The sequence below is a fragment of the Corvus cornix genome, chromosome 1A (assembly GCF_000738735.6).
Source record: "Corvus cornix cornix isolate S_Up_H32 chromosome 1A, ASM73873v5, whole genome shotgun sequence".
Lineage (NCBI taxonomy): Eukaryota > Metazoa > Chordata > Aves > Passeriformes > Corvidae > Corvus > Corvus cornix.
The window spans coordinates 48,271,062-48,286,372 of record NC_047057.1 but is presented as its reverse complement, the minus strand read 5'-3'; the positions used below and the strand labels follow the sequence as shown (position 1 = coordinate 48,286,372).

Here is a 15,311-nt window from a genome sequence, read left to right as displayed (position 1 = left end):
CCACCAGTGCTGGAAGGAGGCACAATATGCTAAGTATTAATACACCAGACTCGTACCTTGACAGAGACCTGTGCTATAAGTACTGCAAGTGTTCCAAATCTCCCATCAGATCTGTGATAGGTCACAGTAAATCCAGGAAAACCAAGCCAGAACTTGGGTTGAGTATCATAAAGTTTCAAAAGCTAAGATGATGAACTTAAGCAACAGTAAGAAATCAGATAAAGCTATAGGCTCAAGTGGTTTCTCAGCAGAAAAGAAGCACACCTGTTCCTACCAAACTAGAGACCAGAATCTGACCTTTGGAAAAGGCATATGAAGGCCTAGACCCCAATACTGTTCCAGCAGCACAACCAAAACTTGTGGGATAATGATAGGACAGTTTAATATTGGCAGGTTCAAGTAAAATTTTCATCTAGACCAAGAAAAACGACAAACTAATGTAAGTTACAATAAGCACCTTACAACAAACTCTCTCTTCACACAGCTTCAGACCTACTTCAAAAACTACCAATGCACATAGATGAACTCAGCCTGCTATGCCCTGTGGGTAACTGCTGAACTTTTTCTCAAAAAGGTATCAGCTCTGCAGACACTTTCTGTGCACCTCACACAGGTCATAGGATCACTCATTGCAACATCTACATGCTAGAAACCTCACAGCTCAGTTTACAGCTCTTTACTGTGAAGTTTTAGAACTTAAATGCAGGCTTAACATAACGTAATGCTAAGCAATGCACTTATGTACTTTTACTCTTTTCTCACAACTCCTTTTCACAATCTTTTCTCTCCCACTCAGAATTCCAGCTCCCTCCTCCTCACAGCAGATCATTACTGCTTTGTCCAGTGTCACTCAGCACCGGAAGAAACAGAAGGCTGGCAAGCGACAGCTATTATTTGTGGGGTTTTTTCTTACTTGACTAAACTGTACACCTATTTCTTTCTGACACTTAATAAAGAAGAATTATAGGAGGTTTCTGAGCTTTTAGATCATCCACTCTTTTTTCTAAGCTTTTTCCTCATTTTCATATATCACCTCTAAGATATCTTCAAATGCCCTCTTAAAACCTTCCGATATCCTTGATACTGCCTGCACCAAACTAGTATGGGTTTTTTTTTTACCTCAAGATATACTTTCATTTCTGAAAAATATTCAAAGTAAGCAGTAATATCCTGCTGCTTAACCTGTTTTGTCTCAAATTTTTCAGACATTCAGTCAATGTTTAGAGTAACCATCCTATTCTTACTGGTTCTTAAGAAGAAAATAGCTTCCTGATCTAATGCAGGAAATCTAATGCCAGTAACCCACTAATAATCCAGAGAGCTAGTACAAGAAACTAAACAGAGCCAGTGTAATTTCAGTCAACAGTAAATGAAGCACACAAAAATATTTTAATTTCTAAAGCTGGAAAATTATTTGATCTTGGAATGGCTTCTTTAATTCTTCAGGGCATAATATCTTGAATAAGACTACCTATACAATAATTCATTGGTCTCCCAAAGTAGGATGCCCTTTGTATTTACATCAGTTATAGACAGGTACAAAGTATTTTCCCTTACCTTTCTTCTCTGTTGAAAAGATAAAGCACTGTCTCATGATTTCTTGCTGCTTTGATGAGGCTTACTTACCGCTTCAGAATTATCAATGAAAGGGTCCGTTTCATCGTAGCCATAACCTATATCGATTAAATCCTGCAGGCGATCTTTCCGATGTTTATGTGGCTTTCCACCCTGAAAACAAAGCAACTGTTACATCACTTAGAAAACATGGAAGCAATGTACTAAAGCCTACAAAGCATAAGGCATTGGAGGAATAGCCATTCAAGGAATTAGCAGTTTTGCTTTCTTGAATGCTTCCTTGAAGATGGTCTAGATGACTAATGAAAACTTCCACATGTGGATGCATTCTGGCAAACATGCCTCACCAGAATCATTCCTGAAAGGCAGTCACTAGCTACCTTTTTCTGCAAGACCAAGATCTTTCTCGCATTTCCTATTTGGAGATGTTTCCCTGTCCTATGGTTTTAAAGCATAGTGATAGAAGGGCTGGGATAATTCAGAAAGTGTTAAGGTTTTCAGTATGTTACAGGGTCATTACAAGGGAAAATACTGATAGCCCAGCGTTCAGTAAAGTGTTTCCCTACACAAGACGGGTTAATTCTCTATAGCACATAAAAAGTTGAGTTTTAAAACACAAAATGTTACTTGATTATTAAAGCCAGAAGCTGCATCACAAACTATGGATGGGTTCACTTATCTCCAGGAGACAGTAAAATTGATTTTAATCTGTAAGTATTTTTTTCATGTGGAAATTTCATTGTTAAGTCACGTAAAGACTCACAGCCAGCTCAAATAATCAGGAAATCTAAACTTAAAAGTTACACAAAAATCTTCTTAATATCTAAGGCCTAGTTTTCTAGCTCACATATATTGTCAAAATCATCAATAAAAGTCTTAAAAGATAAAATTCCCAAAAAAGCACTGCCCTCATTAAAATGGCAACTTCCATGAATTCAAGACTTGCTCCTGTCTGCAAACTTCTCTGCCTGCACCCTACAGCTCTGAGCATTCTTAGAGCAAGTGAGTCTTTCTAGCTGTGACATCCAAATATCACAGTGCACTTATTATGAGAATGCAGATGCTGTTCAAAGGTGGTTTCACTCTTGCTCTTTTATGAGAGGTGTAAGCATCTGAGCACCTCTATTTTATCAACATTTTGAGAGAATGCAAGTTTGTAACAAAGTAAAGCGCCTGCTCTTGCAAACAAGAATCTCTCACATATACTTAAATAAACAAATGCAATAGTCCTAGGAGAAAAACCTCAAAAGTGAGTTCTGTTTTTAATTCACATTTCCAAGCTACACTCCAAGCTAAGTATTCCTATCAGTCCTATCATCTCCTACAGTCACTCATCTGGAAAAACATCTGAATGACTGCACATTTCCAAAATATGCCGTACTTTTAAAAAAAAAAAGTTTGCATGAGATGGATGAGAGAAGAAAAAAAGTTAGAAAAAGGCAGCACTTAATTCTGATTAAACTCCAGTGCAAAAGCTTATATATAATTCATGATTCTGACTTAGGTGCCAGCAGGCTAAGAGTACTTCATAAACCATACTTCACCTGTACTGATGTCACTAATGTGTAATGCAATCCATCTCTGTACTACATATCTTGCTAGTAACCATCAACATCGTTGTTTACTAGTCTAAAATCTTTTTGCATCAATGGTTATCCTATGATTCTATGATTTCAGTATAACACAAGGGCAGTAAAAAAAATTTTACATTTCCAATATATTCTAACTGCCTGATAGTCAGAAAACCAGATACGGAACAAAAGTAGTAACAACAACAAAAAAGCCTTATAATGGCTGAATGAACAAAAGCAGTCTTAAAATAGTACCTTATTCAGACACATGAAAATATCTGAACCACTGTGTGTATAATTAAGAGATTTTCCTTCAGACCTGGCTCTAACCCATTATGTTTAAGGAACTGTGTTGAGAGTTCATATGATCAAGATGTTAAGGATGCAAAACTATGGCAGAAGAATGAAGGGATTATCTGTGTCAGTATCCACCATGCAGCACTTCAGGGAACTTACACCACTGCAGCTTTCCTCCACCCTTTTTGTCCCAGAACATAAGTAGTCACAGTACTAGAGCAAATTAAGGTGTCTAGTTCCTGAAGCCGCAAATACCACTCATGCAAGTATTTAAAAATCCAAAGATGACTTCAAGATATTAACTGCACCATGTAACCTTGGGTTTAAACAACCTTTGCTCAACAGGACTAGAAGGTGGGTGGCAAATACAATGCCAATACCTGAAGGATCTTAGAAGGGCCACAGCAGAATCTATAAACCAGTAAACCAGGTCTTTATACTGGGTAAGTTAATGAAAGCTATAAACAACAGAACCAGCAGCCACAAGAATATACAAAGCAGGAAGGAATGTTGGTAGAAAAAACTATTTCAACTACTTGAAAAAAGGTCCAAAGATCCTTAGAGACAAGAAACTGTCATGAGATAAGGAAGGTCCACTTAAACTGATGTCTGATCTACAACTAGGAAAGAAAGGGTAAGAATAGGTATCTCATTTTGGCAAAGAAAGTGATCAGTAAAATGACTATGGTGTATGCATTCATTCACCTTTAGAACTAACAGAGCAGGTAAAGAGTTGGGGAAGGGAAGGGGTCTAAGATGACAATTTACTGAGGAGAGTAAAGGAAAAAGACAACTGAAGAATCACTGAAAGACCTCACAGTTGCTCTGAATTTAGTATGATGAATAGGCAGTTGAATTCAGTATCAATAAAGCAAGGTAATCCACACAAAGTAAGTACAACCTAAGCAAAAAAAAAAAAAAAAAACCAAACAAACCATACAGTTCTGACATTTGCTTAATCAAGAATGGTCCAAAAAGTACGAGTTGGAACTTACTTAAAAAAAAGGAACAGAGACTCAAACCAGAAGTCATCACTATAACACTGACAAATCAGGGCATCATACCATTAATATCCTTTAATTTAAAAAAAGAAATTAGAACAAAAAAGGGAATAGTAAATCAAAAAGGATGTTTAAATGTAAAAAATACCACTTCCATACAATAATAATGTTAAGACACTACACCTGGAGAACAGAAGGGCTGGATTTAGATGATAACACGAAAATCACATGCAATGTGCAGAAGAACTGGAAGTATTTCTCTTTTTCTTACAATACAGAAACAGTGGAGCACTAGGTGAACTCATCAGGCTTAAACACAAAGTGTGGGCTTGTATGACAGTCATCATGGTACTCTGGTGCTGTGGAACACAGAAATCCAGTAATGATCTGGTAGATTTCTGGCAGAAAGTGATAAAAGACTGAACATGTAACCTTTGGCCTTGAGAAAAATGAGGACACAACACAGACTGCCAGACAGGCACAGTGAAGTAATGTCAATGCACTCTTGCTCTAGTACACTTTCGAGATTCCACTAGTGGCAGAGACTATGCTACCATCCCTTAGATGAATCTTCATTTTGATCCAAGATAAATTCTTACGTATGTACAATATTGTCCAAGGTTCAGTATCATGTGCTCACAACAGTGATTTTATCTAGAGAATAAGAGCAATCAAAGCAATGAAAATGGGAAGCCTTCAGAGCAGATTTTTTATGCTGGTGTTCAGTATGTGCAGCAATTACAGGAAAGTTCTGAATAATCAAGTAAACAAATGGTACATTATGCACCGTGTTTTACAAAAATGCACTGATTCATAGGCTTTTCTTAGCAAAATACATCAAATAGTGTAGTAATTTGGTTATGAGTACAGGAATTTATCTGAAAAGAAGTAAAAAGTCTTCAGGGCAGACTGTTCTTTGTGCGTTTTCCAGAAGTACTGCCACACGTTATGATTAAAAACATTGTTTGACTACATTTTAAAACAGGTATCTTAGGTAAGTAATACCTAATTAGTTAGAGGAGGATATAGTACTTCCTGCAAACCTGAAAAAACCTCTCTATTTTTTTCCTCATACAACCAGCGATTACTTTGACACTAAAGCACTGTTAAGGAGTGTTACGATGTAGCTCCAGCTAACAAGATTATCCTGCAGCCACTAGCTCACTTGAGAATGAGTATCTATCTACTACATGGGATCCCTACTCCAGTTAAAGCTAAGGAGTGAATGTCTCACCACAAGAGGCAGAAGATGGCTGGATGCTGTCAGAACATGAGCAATTGTACTGAGTCAGTGTACAAAGATGCAATTTCTCTGAGCATGGATGGCAAGTAGAGGCTGATGGCTCTTATATTGGAAGAGAAGGGACAGGGAGTATCTAACACAAGGAATCTAAATCCCTCCACCCTTCATGCTTAGTGACTCTAACCTAGTATGTGGTTCTTTATATAGAAGACATTCCCTTTCATGGGGATGGAAGGGATGAAAGGCAAGTCAGAGAATGAAAGAGAAGGAATCAGAAGTGCAAGTCGTAATGAAGATGCAAGTGCACCATGAATTTAAACTGTTGAAAATTGTAACTTTTTGTTACCTACTGCTTTCTAATGGTTAAGGGCATCCATTTGCCTCTTTCTGTGACTACTGAACATTGAACTCTTAGGTTTTCTTAAGTCTAATAACATATTTTGTCCATAAAAGTACATGTTCAGCTTTGATGTACACAAACATATATGTAAAATTAGATTACTTCCACTACCACTCCCTCCTACATATATTGCTTTACATGCTAACATTGACTTTCACCTACTGTAGTTAAGCAACTTGTTTCAGACATAAAATCCTTAACCTGTGCAGTGGAAATGAGTTTTCTAAAAAAGTACAGTAGAAACAGTTTTCTCTCACATTCAAAAAATTATTTATCATTGAAATTAAAGGCAAACAGCATTTTGGAACAGCCTTCTCAATTCGTATTGGAGAATGATTCTTTTCAGTTTAAGGATTAATTTTGTTATGTATCACAGCTAACATGCCTTGAAATAGTAATTACTTCTGCAGAATGTATAGACTGGGCACTTAGAAAAATCTGCCTTTGCCAGAAAAAAAATCCAAATAAATCAGACATAAAAGATTTTAATATGTACACTAATAGCAAAAGATACAAATGACTGCTCTTGTTTCCCTTCTTTATTCTTGAGGCATTCTATTAGTAATCCAGAATATCAACATGCCCCAGCATGATGATGAGCTCTGATTGCCAGCTCAGACTTAATCACCCAACCCTACCCATACGAATTCTTAAAGACCTGTTTGGGTGTGGTTTTTGTTAACATTTTCTGATTTCTACCTTCATTTTCTAGTGAAAGCCTCTTAATGTTACTAGCCAGTGTTGTTCAAGTCACTCACACTACATTTTCAGGAGCCAGTAGATACCTTTAGGCAGCTGGCAGCTACAAGACATTCATCGAGCAATGACTTACTATTTAACAAATAACTTCCTATGGAAGCATTCCAAACTAGTCAGGAATTCATCAAGACTCATCAGTACTTAGCCCAAAGAGAAGAGCTGTTCAATAGTGCACAACAGCATTACATAAAAATTCTTTCCTCCAGCGCAGCATAGAGCATGAATATTGACCCGCTCCTATTACCAAGTTGTATTTATATAGGAAGCTTTTCCAAGAATAGCTTCACAAGCTATAACATCTATAGACAAATCTATTTAGCAGACTTGTGGGATAAGCTTGTGGCAGCTTCAAGGTACTTAAATGAAATACAGTGAGACAGTCATCTCTGAAATGTACAGAAATCATATGACACTACATTAGCAGCCTTATTCAGGAAAAAAACCCCAGCATTGTCTGTTATCACTCTTAAATATTTGTATATTTTAGCAAAGTGCAGTAACTCACGTATTTTGCCTCGAACTTCTTGGCAAGCATTTCTACTTCATGTCGCTCACGTTGTTCATCATTAAATGGATCCTCTAAATGAACTGATTTCTTCTGAAAAATGCAAAAGTTACACATTCATTCCATAAGAAACACAGAGTGCATCTCAAAGCCTATTAAATGTCAAAAAAGAATACTCTGATGACTAAGTAGTCAGAATTTATGCTTAATCTCTAAAAAGTACTTTGATCATTGAATTATCATCTAGCTACTTTTCTTCTGATGAGAATAAAACCAGAAGAGTTAAGAGAAATACTCAGATTTGTATTTTCCAAAGCATTCCACTACAACCTCAACTAAAAGTGTAAGCGTAAGAGAGAATTATGGCCATTTGAGGTTAGAAAGAACTCTCTCTAATCACAACTTCTTTTACCTCTCCTTCCACCGGTCCCTCTAACAGGTGTTATGATTCTTCTAGATACAACAGACAAGATGCACCTAGTGTGCTAACCAGGAGGGAAGCAGCCAGAAAACTAAAAAGCTCAGTAAATTATAACCATTATTAATGTAATTGTTTTATCTAAAGAAAAAAAATTACAGTGCAAGAGTTAATTTCAGTGATCATAACTATGTTAGTCACAAGAGAGATTTAATATTCCAGTTATACAAATAAGTAGGGAGTATTCCTCCCCCAATTTTTTGTTTTATTTTTTTCGAAAGAGGCTTTCACCGAGACAAAGTCAATGAACAGGGTATACACAGTGCTTTTGGTTGTTTTAATAAGTGATAGCGGAAAAACACGGCTGCCTCCTTCAAATCGGAGTTCACATAAATACAGTAATTGCTGGAAGGAGGAAGGTACCAGGTTGCTAAAATAGAGTGGAATGGAATTCCATTCTGCAGAACTCTATGGATGGCAACTAATTTTACTGCATGTGGACTATTCACCAATGAATAAATGAACAGTTATGAAGAACAAAACCCGCTAAGTTCAGAAAAGCAAGATCCTTCCTCCATAGTATGAAAAGCCAGTATATTGACTAACTGGTGACCAAACTAGCTCAGTAGTATCAAGACCAATGTAATGAGGAAGGTAAGCTAAGCAAAACTGCAAACACCACATAATTATAATACATTTTCCAGACTGAGTATTTAGAGAAAAAATTAATAGAGGCTATAGTAACTCCTGAAACATAAATTAAAGCCATGTACATATTTCCTGCGGACACAACTAAATATAAAATACTGCTCAATTAATGAAACACCATTTTCTCTATTTTTAGCTGGGAAAAGCTATTCCTCATCTTCTGCTAGGCATATGTGGCTCTTTTCTAACTGTGAAGTGAGAAAAGATTGAGCCTAAAGATAAAGCAAAACTTAGTACTTAAGTGTTAACTTGCCTCTCTCCATCAAACACTCAAAGCTGCAGCTGACTATCCATTTGATTAGTTAAGCACTACTGAAAACTCAAATTCAAGCAAATTTTAGTTTTGACTATTTCTAAGGGATGGATGACTCTCAGACTAAGACATTACTACCTCAGCACCTTTAGAGCCTGTTCAACAGAAGCCAACTTGAGCTTCTGGCTCATCCACTTTGACTTGGGCTTTATGCACCAAGCCTCAATTACCCCAAAAAGAAATGGGAGCGCACTTTCACTTCCACCAGCATTTAAGAGGCAAATAAACCCTTCAACCACACTAACTTATTACTCACATCCAAAACTTTACATAATTCCTCCCAAAAGATGAACTAACTCTACAAACAACCCTATTAAAGGACAAGGACAGCACAAGTTTTTAAAATAAACATTTCTACTATCTTCTGATTCAGCATAGGAACCCAAATTTGGAATAAAAAAAGGAGATAAGTTGCACTGCCAAATCAGTTTTGGGATTCTCTATCATTTCGTTATTATATAACTATTATTATCATGGCCAATTAAAGCCATATTTAAAGACATTCCTGTGCACCAGTCCTTGCCTTCCCAGACCTGCCGTCCTTTGGTTGCTACAGTTGCAAGAATACTACAAGATAGAAAGGCAAGCTCCTGATTTTGTAATGTTAAACTTTAATGGGAAATGTCATAAAAAAGTTGAGCAGCTTCTTATAAGGGAGGAATCAACAACAGCTTCCAGAAAACCAAATCAATCGTCACCCTACAGAAAGTTTGCATAATAAAAATGAAGTATCTGAACTGTTAGTTTTAAATTGAAACATTACTAAAACAACAAATTTTGAAATCTAATACTCCCCTGAAAACTACAACATTAACTGCCAATTAGTTACTACCTACTTTGAAAAAGCAAATCTCAAAATTTTAAATCTTCCCTAATATTAGAGTAGCTTTTCCAACTTCTACCATATAGCAAGCAAGAAATGAAACTGACAGCCAAGAATACATCAGGTTTTAAACACGAATTAAAAGTCCAGAATCACTTTAGAAGGAACATAATTTATGACACTGTTTTACATAGTAAATCAGCTGATTATTCCACAGCCCAGTAACAGAAGGGCCATTATGATTCATTCATTTTCATTTGGACTCTACAGAGCTGAAAAATATACAAAGTTTCTTATAAAGCATTTCTATCACTGTCTCTACCTTAGAAGCAGTCTCTGATCCCAATTGTACCAAAATCCCCTAAATCAATGCTCTCCCGCCCGCAGGAAACATGGAATTTGCATCAGAACTACATCAGAAAGAGCCATTTCTCCCTGATTATGTGATTAAGATACTGGCAACTTACAGAATAAAAGGCAGATATGGAACTAGGAACTGCCAAAGGGAAAAGTCAGCCTCCAAGTACTGAACCACTTCTAAACACTAACACAATCTTCACCTTCATAGAACTGCTCAGAAAGATTTCACTTCAGAGAGCACCATGATTATGCTACACTAATTCTGAGGAGTCATAACTGGCACTGTTTGCCCACAACAAAGCTGTAGGACAGGATGAACAGAAGGAACCTTTTAACTTGCATAACAAGATCTCAGAGGGATTAAAATCAGTTACTGATTTTTCTGTCTTCCACATTTGAACACAATCCAGTGTGTACATCCCTCCTGCTGGAGAAAAAGTGAGCAGTCCGCTAAGTATGGTTACAGCATCGTCATTGCCTAGAAACACTTTGGTTCATACGAAAAGTTTCAACCATATTCGAGTTTGTGCTGGATGTAAAAATCCCATGGCAGTATCAATACTGGTATTTGATACTTGCTTTTATCACTAGATCTACCACAACTTTCTTAGTAGTAGTTACTTACTTGCCCTCTGCCTTTTCCCGTAAGAGACAAGCTTTCTCTAGAATTGTGTACTGGAATTAAGAGAAGCCACAACTATTTAAATCAAGTACAACTTCACTGGTGTCCTCAACTAAGAATGAGCAGCTCAGGTGTAACCAGCTTAAGGACATGCGTCTCTCCTTCCCAGTTGGAACAGTGGGCCCTGTTAATTGGCTAATGCTGCTTACTTCCTAAAGTTGTCTGCAGGAGCTTTGTCCTTAAAAACAAAGTAGTTCAAGTACCAAACATTTTCTGCTTGTGAGGAACAGGGAAAGGAAGAGCGCTTTGGGTTTTTTTCTTGAATTAAGTTCTCAGCACATACAGGTGTGGTTACCGGTTCAACATTAACTCTCATTTATCCCTGTCCCCTCCAAGACTAGAAAAACTCCTCTGCAAGTCTGCTAATGCTCACTTGACTGCTTCTCAAGGCTTGTAGCAGAGCCGGGCTTTCTTTATTTACTTGCACACAGCCTAGGGACAACCCGGAATACAGACCGGCATGGTCAGAGTTTCGTCCAGCTGCCGGTGAAGAGCTCCCAGGCAGGGAGGATGCAACACACAGCTCCCCGAGCAGGGAAGGGGAGCGGCAGGGAGGTGAGCCGGGGTAAGCGGGACACAAGACAGTGGCGCTCCTCCGCCTCAGCCCGCAGCAAAGGCCAGGAGCTCTTGGCCAGCTCAGGGACAAGTGGGAAGCCTCCCCTTCCCCCCACGGGCATAGGCGCAGCCTCAGCGACGGCGAGGCTGCCGGACTTCCCTCCGGGACACCGCCCCTCCCGCCGTACCGGGACCACCCCCGAGCAGCACGGGTAACCGATAACACTATCAGCAAGGCCGAGGCCGCCGGCACCCCAGAGGAGGAGGAGGAGGAGGAAGCGCTGCGGAGCCCGTGCCGGCGGGAGGGGAGGGAAGGAAGGGAAGGGGAGGTCCCGTACCCGCGAGTCCCCGCACAGCAGCAGCTCCGGGTAGCTGAACTCCACGCAGCCCTCCTCGGTGGGGTCCTTCAGCACCACCTCCAGGCGGACCGTCTGGCGGAGCGGGAGCGCCTCCCGCGGCGGCGGCGGCTCCTGCCGCCCGCTCTGGCGCGGCGGCGGCGGCAGCGGTGGCGGCTCGGGCCGGGGGGGCTCCCGTTGCGGCGGCTGCTCGGGCCGGCCGGGGTCGCGGGGCGGCTCCGGGCGGGCGGCGCTGTCGCTGGCTGGCTCGTGCGGCGGCGGCTCCGGCGGTGGCGCCTCACGGCTCGCCGGAGGTGGCTCCGGGTCGCGGCCCGCCGGCTCCCGCTCCAGCGCCGGGCTCTCGCCCTCGCGGCGCCGCACGGGTGACAGGCTAATGAACGGCACCCGGCGCGGCTCCGCCATCCTCCGCCGCCGCCCCCCCCCCCGCCCGCCGTCCGCCGGCCCCCGCCTCACACGTTCGGTGACACCGCTCTCCGCGCTCCCTCCCACCGGCCCCGGCTCCTCCCTCTCCCTCCTCCCCGCTCCGCCGCCCGGTCGGAGCTACCCCTACGTTCTCCTCGCCGCCCCCGCCATCTTGGCGCCCCCCCACATAAATAGAGTAGCCCCGCAGCCCGCGCAGGCGCAGCCGGGCCCGCGTCGCTGCTGTTATTGCTCAGCTTCCCCCGGACGTCAGCGCGGCCGCCACCGCCCACACGCCGCGGGCGCCGGGCCCGCCCCCGGTTGCCGGGCGATGCGCACGCCGAGCCCGCGGCCGTGGGGGCTGCGCAGCGCTCGTCCTCCCGGGGCAGCGTAGGGAGGCTGCGGGCCTGCTGAGGGGAAGGTCCGCGGAGGTCCCTAGAAGTCGGCGGCTGCGGGTCAGTCACCAGAGAAAAGCCGCCCGTGCGGGGAGAGCGGCCGTTCCCAGCCGGAACGGCGCGGACGCACCGTGTCTCGGTGGCATCAGCCCACGCTGAGTGGAACAGCAAGAGGACATCGGGGTTTGACAAAACCGTGCCGTACGGGGTTGATCGCAGCCTGTTCCTACAGAACAGCAGCCACTGCCTGGGGTGCCGGTCTGCCCTGGGGGGACAGGGAGCTTGTTCAGCGGCCATGCCTGGTCTGTAGAGTACCAGCTCTGGCTGCAGGGAGCAGTTGTGGATTGTTGGAAAAGAGCTGTTAGAGAGAGAGGGGACAACGCAAGGAAGGCAGGGTTTGAGCAGCAACGAGACTTCCCTCATGAGCAGGAGCTGCCTGCAAATACTGCAAGTGTTTCAGTCTGTCACCACCTACTTTGACAGACTGATGGCTGGTATTTCCAGATGGAAGCATGCCACCAAGGCAATGTGAAGTTTCAGGAAGCTTATGAACATCATGAACATTGTATCCTCTAGCTTCATTGGAGCAGAGAAAAAGACATTACCATTTTTGGGGCATATTTTCAGTCTCAGAAATACTAGGTAGGAGTGGGTTTATTCTCCTTTAAAAAATGTACTCACGCAAAGCAAACAATTTACATCTGTCTATTATTTTGGATTGATGCCTTAAGAGGCCTCCTAGAAACAGAGACTAGACAGGAGTAAGGGAATAAAAGTAGGTATTTATTTGAAAGGCCTTCAAAGGTACGCCCTGGGGAGCTAGAGGCTACTGCCAAGATGGACCCCAAGATGGATGACAGGTCATGAGTTCTTCACACTTTTATAGGTTTGGTTCATTTGGATAGCAGGGTTAATTCTCCAATTAAAGCTTCAGTTTAATGATGTAATTTCCCCTCCGCTTTTCCCCCTTAGAGGCTCTTTGGTTTATACTTTTTGGGCCTAGGATGGTCTAGGTGTCCTTGAAGAGCAGGCCCGGAGAGGCTTTGTTATGTCTACCTAGCATGAGAGAGCAGATATTAACAGGCTACAAGAAACTTCAGAGTTACACACTAAGCAGTACAGGATTCGAAAAATATAAAAGTTAAAACCTAAGGCATCAGGATAATTATAACAGACTACTCTGTGCATCACATTACTCCACTTTTCAAATTGCATGCATCACTGTGCTTGATGTGTTCCTCTTGCATAGGAAGTTGTTCGACTTGTTAATTTTGTCTAGACTCCAGAGATCCGTGACACTAGAACAATGTTACTGAAAGTTATAACATCACTAACAGGGAATGGAGGGCATTCCAGAACACTGCTTGCAGCAGCCAAGTCACTGGAATGACTGACCTGATCTGAGAAATGTAAACTTTCCTTTTGAAGGTTGAAATTTTGTTGAGCTTTATAGTCTAAGGGACTTGTTTTATCTTAAAGCCTTGCATGTTGTGGTATGACTAGCAAGCTTGGTAGAGGTGGATGTATTCCTCAAATATGTTTTGACTTTCAGCATCATAATAATTCAGTAGTCGCACTTTTCTCCTGTTGAGAATTTCATACAGCTATCTGCTGATGCACATAATAGCCAATGTATTTCTGGATTCAAACTGAGTGAGCATCCCTAAGCTCCAGACCTGTGGACCCTGCCAGGAAGATTCTGATTCTCATCAAAGTTTCTGTGTCATCTATGCCATTAAATCCTGTGATGGTAAAAAGGGGCCTTTCCTCAGAAAAAGAGCAATTTATTGCACATTAAACAGAAATCTTATGTGGAAGTCACAGGCTCTTCTGCAGCTCTGCTGAACCTTGTTTTCGATTACCAGATGGGAGACCAGACCTTGAAATAAATACAAGAAGAATACAACAGGTAGTTTGTTCACAGATAATATATACTTCGATATATCCACGGAAAGTGATGAAGATAAGCTGTATTTTAAGTATCCATTGTAAAACTCCATTCTGTCTTTCAGTCCCCTAAGATATAGGGGACTATATTCAGAAGTAATCAATGGAGGGCAGGTACTCCACAAGAAAATTAGTTTTACAAGTATCTGAATCCAGTGCTTCATATTGTTTTTTAGTGTAGATACACCTGGAAGCACATCTTGGTCAGATTTTTAACATGCTTTTTAAGTAGGAAAAAAATAAGCTGGAAAGGAACAATAATCATCTGACCCATGGTAGGGTTACAGAGAAAACCAGAAGTAGTTCTTGGAAAGAGTTTAAGGTGGCCATTTGTTCTGAGATTGCAGACCTTGATATTAGAAGCAGCCTTTCACATCTAAGGTTACTATGAAATAGTAATTCATATGCCCTCTCTTCCTTTCTCCTAGGAGTTTAATTAGACAAAGAAACCCTCGTATTTCCGTATTATCTAACCCCTATGCATCTTGGCATGCACATCGTATTTTTATAAGGCTTAGCACTTGTTTATGCAACTAGACAAACAGTAGTTCTGGATCTTTGAATTTAAAGTGAAGTTTGCTCTGGATCTGAGTATCTGAACTAAATCAGAAAGAAACTTGGCAGCGGATCCAAGCATAGTAGTTACTGGAATATGTTAATGTTACATTTGGTCCAAGACATTAGAACCACTCTGTGGATACAATATTGCTGCTAGCAAGAATATTGTATCCACACCACTCGGAAAAGAAAACAACCAAATTCACTACATCGTAAGCTCTCAAGGAATTTGGTTTTGAATACACCAGAAGAGTTCCAGGCTTGTGCTATTTCAAACAGCTTCAAGAGGAGCTAGATTTGTAATTTATCCATCTTTTTTTTTTCTGTTTTGCTACCTGTTTTGTTCTTTGGCATTTAAGCTCCATCCAGCAGGTATTGTTTGTACATAGTATAATGTGCTGCACTTGTCAGTGCAACACAAATAAAAACAATATAATTTCTAAAAA

At 41.2% G+C, this 15,311-nt stretch overlaps 1 protein-coding gene across 4 annotated transcripts in view; it reads right to left on the bottom strand.

Annotated features, from left to right (window-relative positions):
- UBN2 (ubinuclein 2) overlaps positions 1-11,999 on the bottom strand; it is a 52,415-nt gene extending 40,416 nt beyond the window's left edge. For 3 of the 4 annotated variants that reach the window (XR_005604410.1, XR_005604409.1, XR_005604408.1), the window contains exons 1-3: positions 11,549-11,968; positions 7,352-7,444; positions 1,627-1,728 (exon numbers count right to left, since the gene is read on the bottom strand). Coding sequence is in view for 1 of the 4 variants with exons in the window: in XM_039570333.1 (XP_039426267.1) it covers positions 1,627-1,728; positions 7,352-7,444; positions 11,549-11,968 (615 nt within the window). In the remaining 3 variants the exon portion in view is untranslated. Of the gene's footprint in view, positions 1-1,626; positions 1,729-7,351; positions 7,445-11,548 lie in introns of all 4 variants that reach the window. The other variant, XM_039570333.1, reaches the window with a different exon arrangement.
- Between the last annotated feature and the right edge of the window lie 3,312 nt (positions 12,000-15,311).